Source organism: Sphaeramia orbicularis, chromosome 22, assembly GCF_902148855.1.
Source record: "Sphaeramia orbicularis chromosome 22, fSphaOr1.1, whole genome shotgun sequence".
Lineage (NCBI taxonomy): Eukaryota > Metazoa > Chordata > Actinopteri > Kurtiformes > Apogonidae > Sphaeramia > Sphaeramia orbicularis.
In genome coordinates, this window is record NC_043978.1 from 44,409,701 (window position 1) to 44,427,923 (window position 18,223).

The 18,223-nt window shown below is 37.1% G+C and overlaps 1 protein-coding gene across 2 annotated transcripts in view; it reads right to left on the bottom strand.

Annotated features, from left to right (window-relative positions):
• The window catches only part of eipr1 (EARP complex and GARP complex interacting protein 1), a 76,508-nt gene that overhangs the window by 21,821 nt on the left and 36,464 nt on the right, over positions 1-18,223 (bottom strand). For both annotated transcript variants that reach the window (XR_003934609.1, XM_030127660.1), the window contains exon 6: positions 7,901-8,037. Coding sequence is in view for 1 of the 2 variants with exons in the window: in XM_030127660.1 (XP_029983520.1) it covers positions 7,901-8,037 (137 nt within the window). In the remaining variant the exon portion in view is untranslated. The remainder of the gene's footprint in view (positions 1-7,900; positions 8,038-18,223) is intronic.

Below are 18,223 nucleotides of genomic sequence, written 5' to 3' on the forward strand. Positions count from 1 at the left end.
CATAATAGAAGATGATGCCATTGTTGTTTTTCCTTCATTGAACTGAACAAAAATGTATCTTATATCTCAGACAGAAATCGTGTTCGTAGAAAAAGTAAATTATTTTTCACATTTACTGACATATTAATGGTATATAAAATGATGATACAATATGATAATAATCATATAATAAATATATAATAGTAACATTACATAGTTTCATCCTGATAATAAAAAATAGCTCTGTAAAATTTACTTTAACAATTTGTCAGAGAAATTATAATATTTCTAAGAAAGACGCTGCACTAACCTATGGGTTTGTACATTAATGTCATCATGTGTTTGTACATTAATGTCATCACCAGGACAGTGAGTTTATAGCGATACTTAAACATCTGTCCACACTAGTGTTCAGGTTTAGTTTGCATTGACTTGCAGTGTACTGTGTTGTTTTGCTGCTGAAGAAGCATTGACAAAGAATTACTGTAAATCCATCATCTGAGGGCCAGACTTCTGAACTCCGACAGGGAGTCTGATTCACAGATGCTTTACAGAAGAGTTATGTTAGAGGGTAAAAACTTTTTTGATCCGTTATAAAACTCCAACGGCACAAATTAGGCCACGATCTAGGTAATACTGCAGCTGTACGCACATGAGCATGTGGACCAGTGTTTACTTCATCTAGATATCGGTCCAAAAAAAGGGAAAAATGCAGAATTTCTAGTCAGATAACAGCAACACACACAAATCACATATAGCCTAAAGGAAAACTAGGAAAACATAGTTGATTTTAACATTGCATTATACATGAACACAATATTCATTCATTCATTTTCTGAACCTGCTTTATCCTCACTAGGGTCACGGGGGTCGCTGGAGTCTATCCCAGCTACTTATGGGCAAAGGCAGAGTACACCCTGGACATGTCACCAGTTCATCGCAGGGCTGACCTATAGCGACAAACAATCACTCTCACATTCACACCTATGGGCAATTTAGATTTACCGATTAACCTATCAGTGCATGTCTTTGGATGGTAGGAGGAAGCCAGAGTACCCAGAGAGAAGCCACGCAGACACAGGGAGAACATCCACACAGAAAGGTCCCGCTATAAACATATCATAAATAACATAAATTTTACATTCTACTCACCTACAAGAAGTGAAAAAAATGTTTACATATTGTAGATCATGATTCTACCACAAAGCATTGTCATATGCTCTTTTGATCAGTTGAAGGTAATGTTAATGATTAGGCGAATATAAGGCTTTTGATTACTCAGCTGACCAAATGAAATGGTTCCCCTGAATAAATTTACCAATTTGTTAAAATCCCAACATTAGTGGATGAGTCAACAAACTACATAACACACCTCAACACTCTCAGATTGAATGTGGAAATGTTATACATCATCTCAAATATTACATGTGCAGAACAGTTACATCCACACAAATTCCCTGCATATTCAACACTACTTTACCACTTATCAGTGTTTTGCAAATTAAATCCTGTTACAGTTAATAGAGCCACCATATTCATTACAATAATGTTGATGTCTAATTACACACATTGTATAATAGCGCAACTGTGCAAATGGTGCCAAGCACTTTCTGATGACCTAATGGCTTCTCTGAAATACGACCTCTTAAAAACACATTAATGAAAAAGATCTTGGCTAAAAATCACATCAGTAGCCATACAACAGGGATTACACTGTGAATAATGCAAAAGCAAAGGTACAATGAAAAAGACTGGCGAATAAAAAGTGTAAATGTGTCAGGATTTTCTATTAAACGCCGCTTTCTGTCCCCAATATTGCAGCGAAGTATTCCATAATTTACATAATGTTGCATATTACATCAGTACAAACTGGAACAGGATCCATATATGTTTTATAAGCAGTGTTATCTTTGTATTTTTTAAAGCGCTGTGTCTGGGAGACGGGGTGCTGTAGATGCTGCGCTCCTCTCCAGGGTGTTAGATAACTAGCTAGAGGCGGATGCTGCTGGGCTGTTCTCCCTGTCCTTATTTCAGAGCAGGGCAGCCGTGTTTGGGCTGGCATAGTGGGTGACAAACCTGGGGACTGTGGGGAGAGGCGGGGAGTGTGTGTGTGTCTATGTGTGTACTTGTACATTTGCTTTTGTGTATGTGTGAGGGGACACCTCAAAGGTCGTCTGAGGAGGCATTGGAGCGTGCTGAGAGGCTGCCATCACACAGCTGCCACGCCAACTGGACACACACACACGCACACGCACACACACACACACACACAGGACAGCGACGCAGATACGCACTGATGTACAGGCATGTGCGCGTGAAACACAAAAGCGGAAAGGTACACACATGGCGCACAACAAACATGGGCAGCCACGCAGTCACTTGTCACATGCGAGTCACTTACTCAAACAGACACACATAGACGAACGTGACTCACCGCTCATTCACACTTGCAAGCTTACCACTGGCAGCCACTTCACACTTGTGCATGGATGTGCACACATGAACACACACACGGTGCCCTTGGCTGCTGTCTGTGTCTGTCGAAAACCATGGACTGAAGGAGTGAAGGAGGATACGAAGCTCAAGAAACCATAGAAACCAGATCTCCAATTTACACCTGAAACTATCTGTGTTTTCCTCTTTACCGTTAACTGTTCTAATTTTACATCTGTGTAGGATGTTAAGTGTCAATGCATACAGTTATTTTACTTAAATGAAACATTCAATTATCTGACAGCGTCTGCCTTCTATTCTCTTTTTTTTATGTGATGCACTTCTATAGAATAGAAAGCATTTCTCACCTTATTATGATTGTACTTCCTTTACCTATATAATCTGCTGTAACATCCATGTTCCTCCTCTCTATGTATGGCTTGATCAAACTCAAGGGGGTCTATATATTTAGCTTTGATGACAAAAACGGGGAAGCAAAAAGAAAAAAATTGGTGTCTAAAGTTGAGTAGCTCCATTACATAAATACAGTGGTACTTACATTTCAAGTGCTCAATTTTCAGGCTGCTGATAAAATTCAAATGCAAACCCCCACAAAGCCTCACAAGCAGTGATGGGTCATTCAGGGTCAGTCACATTACATGCACACAAATCATGCAAACCTTGCTCAAAACTGCAGGCAAAATTTAAACCACACAAATACAAGTGCAGATGGCCATAGAGATCAAACATGTTTGGGGAAAAAATGGAGCACAAGACCTGCAGAATGTTTCCACAACTATAAAAAGCATGGAGTCTTGGATTTTAGTTTTTCCAGCTGCATTTAATCTTCAGTGCAATTGCATCGTTACCTTTCAGTATATTGTAATTCAAGTGGTCTGACTGGAAGCTAGACTTTTGTGCTTCCTCTTGACACCTCCTAGGCTGTACCATGATGCAAGGCCAATCATAATGTTAACTAGAAAAGCACTCGGAGAGCGCAGATCCCCGCCAAGGCAGGTAAGTGCCCCCCACACACACCCCACCCCACCCCACATCACCATTAAAATTTGATCATTTGTTCCTTGTGCTAGTATCAACATTTCCTGAAAATGTCATCAAACCCTCGTGTCCCCCCGTCCCGTCCCCCCCCGATCACCACCAAAATTTAATCTTTTGTTCCTTGTGCCAGTATCAACATTTTCTGAAAATTTCATGAAAATCCATCCATAACTTTTTGAGTTATCTTGCTAACAGACAAACAGACAGACAGACAGACTAACCCCGATGAAAACATAACCTCTGCCGTTACACTTGGCAGAGGTAACAAGTGGTTCCAGGCACAACAAATCCCACCCCTTGCACATATTGTAGCTTATTTTGGCATTAATCCAGTTGATGTTATCATGTCTACGTGTGTGGTGATGTCAGCATACCAATTGCCTCTATATATGTGCCAAGTCTGAAGTAAATTGAAACAAAACTGATGTTTTTATAGACATTTGAAATTGTGCCCATTGTAAGTAAATGGGAGAAAAAAAGATGTAAAAAAATTCATTAAAAAAATTTAACTTTGACCTACTTTTCCCAAAATGTAATAACACCTATTCTGGGTCACTGGCAATCTATAAAACCAGTTTGGTATGAATTCAACTAATAGTTTTGCTGCTACAGACATTTGAAATTACACCCACTGTAAGTAAATGGAAAAAAAAAAAAAGATTTTAAAAATTTATAAAAAAATTTGAACTTTGACCTACTTTTCCTAAAATATAATCTTATTTATTCTGGGTCACTGGCAACCTATAAACCCAATTTGGTATGAATTCAACCAATAGTTTTGCTGCTAGGGTGTTGACAAACAAACAAAAAAAAAACAAACAAACTGTATCAAAAACAATACCCCTTGCATCCCCTTCAGGGAGTGGGGTAAATATGTGATTTACAGCTTTACTTACCATGCTCTGTTAAGATGTGAAACCTGACTCTACTGCTCTACTCCAAGGCTAATCACAAAAGCAACATGGCAGCAATATTTTGGTTTGACACTGAACAAACTGAACCAGAATTAGGAATGATCCAATAGTATAAGAGTTTATGAAGTCACAATCTAATTAAAATCTTTAAATTTTCATCATTCAGACATATAGGGTGGCATATGGAATACAGGTGAAATAGAGGAGGATATTTTGACAATGTAAACCTGGGATCTGTAAACCACAGCTCCTGAGCCAGATATGGCTTTTTAGCGACTGCCTGTGGCTTCACTGAAATGAATAACAGTTATCTTAGCTTTTGTTGTAGGCCTCCTTTCATCGTCCACCTGTAAATATGAGCAGCCTACTCACACTACAAACCTTTCAAAAGCTAAACTATAAGTCACATGCTAGTTTAAGTTCAGTTTTTTTCCAAACTCAATAGCACAATCTCCATTTGCACTTGTCTGTAGTTTGTTTCTACACCTATATATACCATTATATGTTCAGTTTTGTGTTGTGGGGGCGGAACACCATAATAATAACTGCAGCAAATATTATATTGTTGCAAAAGAAGTGCAATGGTGAAGTACCTTAAATAGGGTACTGTAGAGTGGCCTCCCTGAGGTAAAACATCAAGGGGTTAAATATTTTTCCCAGGGCTCCAGACAGATCAAAAATAGCTCTTTAGACTGTAGAGGTTGCAGATATAAATGGTATATTGATTTAAGTACAGTGTAAATTACCTTGATTTCAAGGGATTTTACCATAAGTTACAGTTTTATCATTTCACAGATATGCACAGTACATTACACACTATCATTTTTAATAACAATATGATACTAAAATGCATTTGTAATGTTTTATTTATGCATTATGTATTTAAGCAGTATGGTGGAATTTGTTTTCAAGCTGCATCATGACGTTTTTTTGTTCATCTCACCTTTCCAGACAGGATTTAATGGTGTCAGATCATTTATCTTTATTTTTAGTCCTTTGTTCTGGACAGACAGGAGAGGGCTGCAGAGGGAAGGTGTGCAGTATAACACAAATCCTGGCATTTCCCTCCTGTTTTTTGCTTCCTGCAGTTTTAAGACAAATTAGATGTTTTTGCTCCAAGTCACAGCATCGTGCTCCATCTACTGGCTGTACCTGTCCCTTCACAGAATAATGGTGTGTTTTGCGATATGAGAGATGAGGCTGTGGTCTCTGCTAACAAGCCCCGTGCTGCCGCCTCCTCCCTCCCTTTGTGCCCACGGCCAAATCAGCACTGTTGCATCTTTCAAAATAGCACAGCGGGAGGAGAGCGGCCAAAATGGAGCACGCAGGAACTCTTTAATTTGTTACGGGTCTGACAGGGAGTGATATCAATGATTCAACTATCTTATCTGGGCCGGTGATACGCATCTTGTAAATATATTCTCTCCCTCCCCGTCTCTCTCTCTCTCTCTCTCTCCTTCACCCACCACCCCTCTCAATCTCTTCGGCACTTTGCTGTTATCACAGCGATCGATAGCAGGGTGATTATTATTCCTCTAGCAGAGCCCACACGTACACACACTCTGACCTCTCTCATCACATACCTTTCCAAGGTTTGTGACGAGAAACACAAACAAAACACACACACATGCTCGCAGAGGTTATAAGGTGTGTTGCTGATAACCTGCAGTTACAAGGTTAATGTGTGGTAGTACACATGCTCCATGTCAAGCAGGAGCATTAGCTCACTGCCGCCTCACACTTTATCATGTGCTGAAGAGACGCATACACTTCATTAGATTCATGGACGACCGCAGGACTGCAAATAAAATGTGTCACAACAAGACAAGGGGAAATTCACAGAGATTCCCCTCTGCCATTCAGTCCACTGTTAGCTCTGGCCTGCTCGCTGCTCCATGGAGAGGATTCTGCTTCATTTCACAGGACAGACAGAAATACACAGCTCCAGATCTGATTTGAAATCATGATCTAAATGTACTGAAATGAACTGTGCGGCTTTCCCTCTTGTGCTCATCTGTGCAACCCAGAACCTGGAAATTATATATGAATCTAAGTGATGTCTGACATTCAATAATAAATGAGAGCAGTAAAAAATAAAGCACTAATATGGTACAAAAAAAAAAAGAGGCAAGTTTTGAGAAGGCAGCCAGGATATGATGTGACGGAAATATACTGTGGACCTGTCATTTTTTGATATAGGCACATATCAATTAATATTTCCATTTCTAACAACAGGGAAATTAAAAAAGCACCAACTTTAACTTAAAGCTCCAGAATTACTTGTAGAATGATGTCCTGATTGCTATGCATGTCCAAATCTACAAAACCTTTTCATTCAGAGATAAAGTCTATATTTTTTAGCCTGTGCTTGTTAAACTAATTACTAAGTAGGTATAGTAATATTTTGTTTTCATTTCATTAGAAAGCATGTATAGAAAATTATAAATTAATCTCTTCAGGAAATCATACATATACCTGGTCTTTTCTTGCACTGGAGCAGTTCAACACACACTCAAAACTTAACACTAAGCTAGTGAATGACAAATGTTTGATGCTAGACTCATATTTCTCTTGTACTGGTAATTTGGTCAGGAACTGATGTTTATGAAAGTAGAAAGTTACTATTTTATGTTATTATATTTGCCCAGTTCACTGTTTGTTGACATGCAGCTCAGACCATTTATTCACCAAAGTGTGACAGTTCTGCATTTGTTTGAACAATTAAAATGGATCTGTATTGCAGGAGGGTTTTTTTTTTTTTTTTTTAATCTCAAAACTATAAATAACCCATTCAAGGTGAGGAACCTCTCTGCCATTATTATATGGAACTGAATGATTAAATTAGACATTATTAAGAGGATAACACAAAATTCTAATTGCAAACTGTAGCCAATAAATGAGACATCTTTACTAGACTTGTGCAGACGTGGATTAAGGGGGTGGAAATGTGGCAAAACTTGTTTGTAAAATTCAGCCTGATAAGTCAGATTTAAGGCATGTGTTCTTCTGCACTGAAATATCATGTAATGACATGTAAACACACGCTGAAAATGCTAAGCTCTCCCAGTTTAACTTAAATGACTCACTTCTGCCTCTTAAATGGCTGATTTTAAGTCAGGTGTGTGTAGGAAATTTGCAGGGTTAAAACTTAATTCTGAGTGGCAAAGCGTTAAGAAAACATGCCTCATGTTGCTCTTTTTAAATTCTCAATCCCCAATGTGACTAAAGCACAGCTTTAAAAATTCTCTTTCCTGGCACTGGCTTAATGGCAGCCACAGTATCAGTGAACCCATGCGGTTCTACTAACTGGAGCATCTGTACTTGTTCGAATTTCCAAAAAATAATCAATAAAATGAAAGAAGAGAGGAGGTTTGAGGACAGAAAAAAGAACACAAAACTCAGTGTCCCTTAAATAAGGAGCATTTAAAGTATCAGTGTCAGGATTTGCAAAATATGAAAAAGCCTAAGCCAAAGAGAATGATTTGGACATGTGTCTTTTTCAGACAGGATCTCACCTCATGGTGCGCAGGTCCCAGCCTCTTATGGCCGTGTCGTTTGCTGTGGCGAGTTGGCTGCAGTTGTGGTGAGGGCTCCACTTTCCAGAGGTGAACTTAAGCTGACCTTTGCCCTCCAGGGTGGCAGTGCTGGAGACCTGCGGAGGTTGGAAACACACCTCATTAACATCTCTTAGAGAAAATGTGAATTTCATCCAAATATCTGTGACAGGTTGAGCCAGTACAGTGCATTCAATCAGCATAATAAGGCATTAATAGAAATCATTTTCTCTGCAGGACATACTCAAGACTGCCATTGTTCAGTATCACTCTGTAGTAATATTTTGGGCATTACTGGCAGAATAGCTGCCTGCAGATTCATGTCACACTGAAGCATGTCACATGAAGTGCTGGATCATTCCTACAAATCTGGAGACGACTGTCCAGTTCGAGACATAATTACGTCTCATTCAGTCCTGAAATTAACAGCCATCACATCTGAACTCCTAAGAAAAAGACTTTAACGCTGCACTGATCACTATTTTTGAATCAGTGTAAAATGAAAGAGGTGACAAAAAAAAAAAATTACAAAGTGGGTAAAAACTGAGGAGTTTCTGCGCTATTGAAAACATGGAAAGAATGTGAATGCTACTGTAAGTCTACAGAAAGATACTGCAGCATCATTAAGTTTACTGAAATAACAAGAGATGTATTAAACTGTCAAGTTGAACATGTTTTATAAAAGTATGTGCTATGTTTATTTATATTCACATAGATGGAGAAATACAGTATGTGTTGTAGAATATTCACACAGATTAAAATTAATGGTTATGGTTATACTGTAGGTATAGATTATATATCAAGATATACACAGAGAATTATGCATATTTTTACAATTTAGTTTGATGTTCAGTTACACATTTACTGAGATTGATATTCAGACATCTTGACTAATTTATGTATTCATTACATTGACTCACATGTTCAATTAAATAGTTTCTAATCATGTTAAAAACTTCTTTTCCCTGTAGAACGGTCATGATGGCAAATTAATAGGCTATCTGCTCTTTCGTGTCAGAAACTATAGTTTTTATATCAGCCTTTAAAAAGCCAGTCAGTTGACCTCAAATTAAAAATGCAAATTGTGATATATACTTTTTTTTCTCATATTTCTAAGATTTATTTCAACATCTTCCCTGTCCTCTTAAAAGTGTTGACCATGTTTCATTATGTCTCATACTCTTACTCATAAAAGGGGAAATTAACATTTAACAGGTTCAACTTCTTGAAAAATAGCAGTAATAATATAATGGTATAAAAATAACATAAATGATGGTGATTGGCAGGGATGATTATCAAGTTAGAACTTGTTAAAAGTAGAAGGTCTAAAAACATGAGAATTTCTAAAGCTTGTTGTTGTTTTTCCACATCATATGATTGATGATGAAGTGAGCATGTAACAGCTCAAACAACGCACTGATTGAAAATTAGATATTATTAGATTGTCAAAAACACAACTTTAACTGTAGACTAACTGATTTGTTACGAACTTTGCCATTCCAGCGTCACAAGATGTGATTAAATCTGAATTTTGGCTTGTTTTATTGCCCCTCAGTGGCCAAAAATTCCAGTAATGCTGCTTTAAATAACCTGTAAAGAAAGAAGTTAGTTGTACATGGTGTTAATCAAGGTGACAGGTGTGAATATTAAGTAACATTTAGATCCATATTTGGTTTGAGAAACACTGCTGGGGGTTCTGGTCACAACCTGCAGTGTGGAGACTGGGAATCGATAGTGGCTCCTCTGTAAGCGGTTGCTCAGTCAGCAGACCCCACTGACCCCTGCCTTCCCCTGCTCCTAGAAAGGGGATCTATACAGTAGATCGCTCAGAGTTACTTATGGATCAAATCCTTGAGTCAAAGATGGGCCCTCGGAGCTTTTAAGTCTGATGAGTGTTGAAAGCTGAATAAAGCTGCAAGTGAAAGGCTGTTTATGCTGCTTTAAAATCATTTAAATGTATTGTAATGTCTCAACAGGAAAAACATTTAACTGACAAAATGTCACCGAATCTAAAATTAGAGCACATTTAGCTGAAAGGCAGTCAGGATAAATTGCAACATTTAAGACTTTTCAAACAAGACGACATGGTTGTCATTGGATATTTATCAAACTTGCTAGGTATATTTTACAGGGCAACAATGTAGGTGAAATTAATCAAAGTCAAAACACTTCAAGGACTTTGAATTATAAAAGCATATCACTTCATCAGACTACTTTAAAAATGGAATCCAATTAATTCAGCGGGCTGGCTTTGGAAATGATTATCTTTCCCTTAAACTATGATGCATCTAACAATTCTAAAAAGCAGCAGCACACTGCACCATTTTTCTCTGCTCTCTGACTATCTGTGGGTTTTTATCCTCATCTTTCTCCGTCTCCCATTTCTCTCTCTCTTTCTCTCTCTCTCTCTCTCTCTCTCTCCCATCTCTGCCTGTTGGAGCAGGGATCATCGATCGCCCCGTCACCGCACAGCTCCCTGGTACACTCTCATTATTTCAGCTAGAGAGGACAGAGGGAGAGCGAATGAGCGAGGGAGAGAGAAAGAGAGAGACAGGCCAACAGAGCAGAAGGGAGGGAGGGAGGCAGGCGGAGAAAGAAAAGCAGAAATGGATAAAAGGATGGAGAACAAAGGGAGCAGAGGAGAAGAAAAGAGAGGAGCTGAGGAAAGGTGCCACGGTGGGGGGACCGATAGAAATCACACCAGGAGACAGGCAGGGTTTCCACTGTGGCCTTCATGTCAAATTCTATGATTTTTCCAGGAACGTTTAAGATTAAATCAGACTGCATCCAAAAACTACAAATGTATATAATATGTCTTCATTTATTAAAGTGGCATGTTAATTTTATTTATATAGCCGCAAACTCAACACACAGACATGTTGCAACTCATAGCTCTAAGGACGAAGTAAAAACCCAGTCAGAGAATCTGTAGAACTTGCTTTTTACTCTGAGTTTGCATGCAGATCATGCCTCGGTTGGTATCTAATTCATTGTGTTGCAGGTTGCACATGTGTCAAACATAAACCGGCCTACCAAAGGGTCCTATCCGGCCCGTGGGATGAATTTGTGAAATGCAAAAATTACACTGAAGATATTAACAATCAAGGGTGTCGAGCTTATTTTACTTCAGGGGCCACATACAGACCCATTTATTTTAGTTTGTCTTTGTTTTAGTATATATATATATATATATAAAAAAAACAACCTTAAAATTACACAAAAATGTAGGCATTTACAAAGTACCCTTTCACAAAAAATGTGAATAACCTGAATAAAAATGAAGAACTTGAAATGTCTTAAGAGAACTAAGTGCAATTTTAAGAATACTCTGCCTGTTATTAAAAGTGTTGTGTATTTGAAGATCCACTGTGATCTGTAAGTTCTAATGCACATGTGTAAATGATAAGCTGAGGGATAAAACTGTTAAAATTGCACTTATTTTTCTTAAAAAATTTCAGTTTTTTTTTATGATTGTTCATGTTACTCACATTTTTTAAATGATACTTTGTAGATGTAAATATTTTCATAATGTAATTTTACATTTTTCACTCAGAGAAACGTTTTGAGTTGACATTATTTAGAGGTTTTTATTTTATTAGTCAAGCCCAGTTGACATCATATTGGGTTATATGTTTCCCCTGAGCTCAAATGAGTTCAACAGCCCTGTCCTAAACCTAAAAAAAATTGTGTGCAGGGACATTCACTGTGGACTCAAGGTGTATAGTAGTAACACTAAAAGCAATTCTAAACAATTACTGACACCCATGAAGGAAAATGTCAGCTATAACAGAGTGAACTGAGCCGTGGGATTGAGACACATTTTTCATATTCTCATTTTTTTATCCTTCTATCTTCATATTTGTTTATAAAGCTAACTGCACTGTCTTGTAGGACTTTATCTTGTACATATTTTGCACCTTATATTTTATATATAGTTACCTGTTTGCATTTAAAAAGGAGAAGCTCTCCAATCTCATTGTACATTCAGTATAATGACAATAAAGAACATTCTATTCTATTCTGTTCTATTCTATTCTATTCTATTCTACTCTACTCTATTCTATTCTATTCTATTTACACTGCACATTTCCCAGTCTGGCATTGCTCATATAAAATAAACTCCTTGCTTCTTACTGGTCTGCAAAGTACTCCATCAGTGATTAATATGTTTTAACAAGTTCTTAAACCCTAACTGATGCAATGAGTAGCTTCTCATTTCTTAAACAACCATCAGTTCGTTAACGAGCATAAAGATTAGACTGTGTTTCAGTGGAAAAAAGGTCATGTGGCCTGCTGAGTCCAGATTGACCCTGTTCCAGACTGATGTGTGCATCTGGTGGGAAGACAGGGGAGGAAGTTATCTGCATCCATGTGTCCGAAAAATGCCAGAAATAAAGAGTGATACTACATAAGCTTATCAACATCATATCACAGAAATAATGCCATAATCAAACCAGGTTGTGTATTAGGAGAGCTTGTGTGACCACTCATCAATACTGCCAATTCTACAAGTGGCCACTCACGGTACTGCAGCTAAAAGCCCCTGTGGCCGAAAGAGCTTTTTTTTCTCCCAGACAACAATGGAAACAAAAAAAAAAGTCTGTAAAACTGCCAGCAGGACATTTACAACTGCAAACAGAGATGGATGTGAATGTTTACATTTTTTATAATGTTTAAGGTCTATAAGTTGCATAACAACCTTAACATCTTGTAAAATATGCCCTATCCACCACTCAGTGAATAAGTGAAAGAGTGGTGGTCAAGTGGCAGCGTAATGAGGAGAGCGGGGAGTCTTGGTGAGGAAAAAAACAACTGAACTACCACAAAAGCACCAACACAAAACAATAAGAGACAGTTCTAACTGAATACAGCCAGACAGTGGGTTAGACAGGGCCTGAGGTTTCTGTAACTCTGAGACTGCTTTGGCCTGATTTGTCTCTCAGGCAGAGATACAGCCTACTTACAGCTAACTTTTTATTTATAGAGCTTTTTATTTTTTATTTTTTGGTTACATATTTTAGCAAGTACTAGAAACGCTACAGAACAATAAAATAATGTGTATGGTGGGCCATAACTTGGACGTAAACCAAAAGTATAAGAACTTCACTTCTTTATCTCATTCTTTGTGTGACTGCAACAAAAATTTACCACAGGCTGTTTCTTCAGCCTTTTTAATCAGAGGTTGTAAATAGAGTTAACTCCGTAAACAAGTGCAAGTGTGGAAGATGAATTAAAAAAAGCAGCAAAATCAAAAAAATCAAATGTACTGTATGTGTTATGCATGGAACCAGTAGTCACTTTTCCATTGACCCTCAAATTCACCCTCGATATAACTCACGCATAAAAATTAACCTAATGGAAAAACAACAATTTGCCCAAAACTCTTGTTTTTCGATTAAAAATTTTTGCGCTGACTTTGTATGGCTGCTACCTTGGCCAGGTCTCCCTTGCAAAAGAGATTTCTAATCTCAAAGGGACTTTCTGGTTAAATGAAGGTAAAATAAAAAATAAAATAATGCTGGTGGGTTCCTAAATCATACATTTTAATAACGGTGGATTGGAAAGGATGGTCCAATTCCCTGAACACCCTGTTCACCAGATATCACTCCCTGGATTTCTTTCTATGAGGTTATGTTAACAGTATCGTGTATCGAACAAAGATACAGGACATCAACGACCTGACATGAAAGATCACTAGTTGCTTTTCTGTTGACCCTCAAATTGCACAAATACAACTTGCGCATAAAAATTTGCCTAATAGAAAAATGATAATTTTACCAAACCTTTCGTTTTTTGATGAAAAGTTTTTGCGCCTGCAAGAGGTGGTTTTTTGGGTGTAACGAAATTGGTATATCACGCAAAACTGCAACGGAAAGACCTTTTTCCACAACTAGAGTAACGTGAATTGAAAAAATGGATGTTGATGGACGTCACAACAAGCGAAGAAGAGTTTAAAAAGAAACATTGTGCACTATGTGTGGACAAACCAAGAAACTGAATTATTTTTTAAATTTAGTACAGGATAGAGGGGTAATATATAATAATAAATACATCTCTAAATCAACACGATATTTACGTTTATTGCCATGTTTATGGAATGACTTCTCATGTCACTGACATTACGCACTTCTGTTTTTTCAACATTTAGTAAATATGGGTAAAGTTTTGCACTGATGTCCAATGGAGAAGCGACTACTGACTGCTTATTGATATCAGTGATATCAGTGATGACTAACAACTGACTGATATGCATACATATACACACACACACGGGGCTTTGTGTTGTTGCACACTGCACAAATTCAGGGAGGATATTTTCACAAAGGCAACATAAAAAAACATGGAAGAGACTGAGAGACTGGAAGTCCTACTAATAGACCATAATCTGATGTAATAAAGTACAGTACAAGTATCTTATTGAGATTAAGTGTGCGTATGTTTATATATATATATATTTATTTTATATTTAATCTCAATAGGATACTTGTACTGTACTTGTATCATATCTGATTATGGTCTATTTTTAGGACTTCGAGTATCTCAGTCTATTCTGTGTTTTTATGTTGTCATGAAAATTTCCTGCCTGAATTTGTGCAATGTGGAACAACACAAAGTCCCATGAAGACAAAAATAATGCTGGGAGAGTATGATTTGTGACACAAAACATAAACAATTGGGCATAATACATTTTTCTAGTGTCACACTGTATCACAAACCCCTAGTTCAGAGCAGACACAAAACAAATATCTAAACATTGGACGTATAGTAAAAAGTAAACTTTCTGTAAAAAAAAAAAAAAAAAAAAAAAAAAAAAATTAATAATAATCATTGTATCATTTCACTGTGTTGTTGCCCAAACTCTCCCCCAGTAGATATGATCAAGCAACACACAAAGTACACACACAGGCAAGAATTTACATCCAACTCCACTGGCAGCTGCTTATTTACTAGTGTGTGTTGGTAAAAAGCAAGTATATCAGAAATCTTGGCATCAATAATATGATTTTTCTGTGGAAGAAACCTATATGTGGAGGAGGACGACTTTCAAGAGGGATATGATCGGCTCATTCAGATATTTGACTTGATTGCTCAAAAGTAGAAAAGCCTTGGCAAAGATGGTATCTCTAAAAAAAATATGAAGATTTGGAGTTTTAAAGTATACTGTTTGCATCCACCCACACTTTCTTCACTGGTGTCATTAGATCAGGAGGCGTGGGACAAGAGAAAGTAAATAAAATAGTCCATAACTAAACCAAACCAAGTTTTTAGAAATGTACATAAAGATTTTGTTGCCTAAAAAAAACACATATCATGATGTAGCTCCATTACAAGCATGTAACTGTGTAAAAGGAGGAAGGGTCAGCTGTCAAATGAGAGGTTATTTGAGGAAAGGATGAATCTTTATGCTGCATGGGAAGAACAAGAGTGGAATATAAATACTTATGTAAAAAATATGACTAATGTAAATGGTAGGAGGTTATCAGTTGATGCTTCTTCCTACTCCCTTTCAGACATGTGATGTGATGTAAATGGATCTTTACCTTATTGAAGGAGGTTACGTTCGTCTATTAAATTATCTGGATTTTCAAGGTCAGGAAAAATTCCCATTTATTTAACATGGGGTGAAATATAAATCATACCAGTCAGACCTCATCTCATTTAATTTGATTTCAATGTGCTACATGCATGATATGTGCAATTAATAATAACTACAAAAATCTTGCTCCAAAAAAAGTTTAGGTTAAAGGTCAAGATTACAGCAGACAATTCTCTAAAAATTATATATATCAACAATTCACAGGCTACTTTAATTGAGATATCTTTGCACCATGAGCAGACATTTACATCATCATGCAGGGGATGGTTTGCTGTGGAGAATTTAGCTGCTTCGATGGAAATTTGTACTCTGTGAGGGCTTCTTTATTTACTTATTAATAATACATTGAAAAATTGGTGCACACGTTGTCTGTTCATATCTGCTGCTTACGTATTTGTTTTATGTTCAAAATGAATAGATCTACACTGAACTAAACATTAATAGATATAATGAAGAGACTCTGAAGTGACTTTAAAGGGCTCATATTTTGCTAAACCCACTTTTATTAGTCTTTGGTTCATTTGTTTGTGTATTTGGACCCTAAGAGTTCAATAAGTTGGAATTTGAACCCTCCAGGTGCTGCAAAGCTATCTTTATATTAATTTTGGCAAAAATTGAGTAGATTTCTACAACCCGTTTTAATTCCTGCTTAATTTGTTACATCTATAAGTAGTTACATCACAACATTTGCACATATAAGGTCAAGACTTCCGACGAACATTTCTCAGAGTACGCCATAACTGTTTGTCAGCAGCAGTGGTTGTAGTCCATACTGAAAATGTGTTCAAACTTCGAGCCGATTACCTGAAATGTTCAGTTGTTGGTTGTATTAACAAACTCAAGTGGCTGAACCACCTGGAGGAGGAGGGGTCATTTGCATTTAAAGGACCAGAGCTCAAAACGACCTTTCTCATGCCATTAGTCAGAAATAGGGTAGATGGGCCTGTTTAGTTTAATTAACCCTTTCATGCATAGTGGTCACTACAGTGGACGGTTATTCTACAGCTGTTCTCTTGTATATTCATGGATTCTGTTGTTTTAGTTCCATATCAGCCAACACAGTGGACGCTTATGCATCATTACATACACTGCAATTCATACCATTACTGTAACTTTGCTGTTCTTGATAGACCTGATCTGCAGTAACATGTTTTAAGGTAAATTAATTGTTAATTGTTAGACTGTATTTAAAAGTTTTGTTTTTCAAACAAAAAGGTTTTTTTTTTTGCATATTATCTCCATGAAGTGAATAATAACTTGTATTAGAATATGTTAAAATGTGAGAAAACATCAGATTAGCAGCATTAAAAATGTTTTAATTTTACTGTTTTGATATCACTTTCTGCTGTTGGGTTTTATATATTTGTTTTTTTGCTTCAAAAATCAAATGCATGGTGTACCTGAGTGGACATTTTTGGAACTAGATGGAAAAAAACAAACAAAAAAACAAAAAAACAAAATCGATAACATTGTTTTGGGTTTTTTTCATGCCAAAGGAGGAATAAAAACACTGAAGAAAAAAAATCTTGACTAAGGTTCTCATAATTCATGCATGAAAAGGTTAATGAGGAATTCAGACCCAAGCACTGCATTTACAGTTTATGTAGACCACAGGGAAATGTTTTAAAATGCATAATTCCATTTAAAAAAGCAAAATATCACTCCTTTAACCCATAAATACCCAAACATCCACCAGTGACCAAAACCATTTACTGATCTAAACTGTTTCATACCTGTTTATCCATTAACCCGATCAATACATGTAAATAATTGGAGTAAATGCAGTTTGTCATCTTTTCATGGTCATCAGATATGACCTATTTGGACGTTCAGAGGCTCTATAGTGAACGTGGAAACACCGTCATCTTCTACAGCATTGATTCACCAGTAAAACCCATGGAGTTGGATCAATGACACTGGATGGAGACACTGGGTTTATGTTCAGTTAATGATATATATACTGATGAAAGAGTCAGTTTTTCTTCAATTTTCTCAGTTTCTAAAATAATAACCTTCAACTTTACTCCAAGCTTTTATGAACATCTACATGATCAGTGAATTAAGTGTAGGAAAATATTTGATTTTCGCTGAAAAAGTGCAAAAAAGAAGGAAATAATATTATGATAAATGATGATAAATCACTTAAGAAAGGTTACATACAGACAGAGGAAAATTAATTTGGGAACAGCCACTAAAGTAGCACTGGGTCTTTAAGGGTTAATGATGATAATGATTAACTTTATTTCCAACATAAGTAGGAATTCTATTTTCTTTAAGATTTTAAGGGGGTGCAATACGGTTTCATTGGTCAAATCCAAGTGCAGAACATTCAGACATGAATAAAACAAGCTGTCCTGCACACTCTTCCTGTTAAACCAACTCATCTGCAAACTCATCCACCATCCCAGAGTGCCGTGTTAAAGCCTCTGATTTTCTTCTGACAGACCAGAAGCCCAGTAAACTCCGTGATCAGTGGAAAGCCTGGAAAAGGAGTATCCCTCTCTGCAGCTAAACTACTGGTGCAACAGCAAAGCCTGAGCTTCGTGCATCCCAGGTTCCCAGCTTTATTAGTGCACTAACCAAATTAGGGGCCCTAACAAGGCAGTACACACAACACTAGGGGACGCATTCATTTAGGACGCAAGCGGCACTAATGCAAAGCTATCTGTCAAATCACCCTGCTTTTA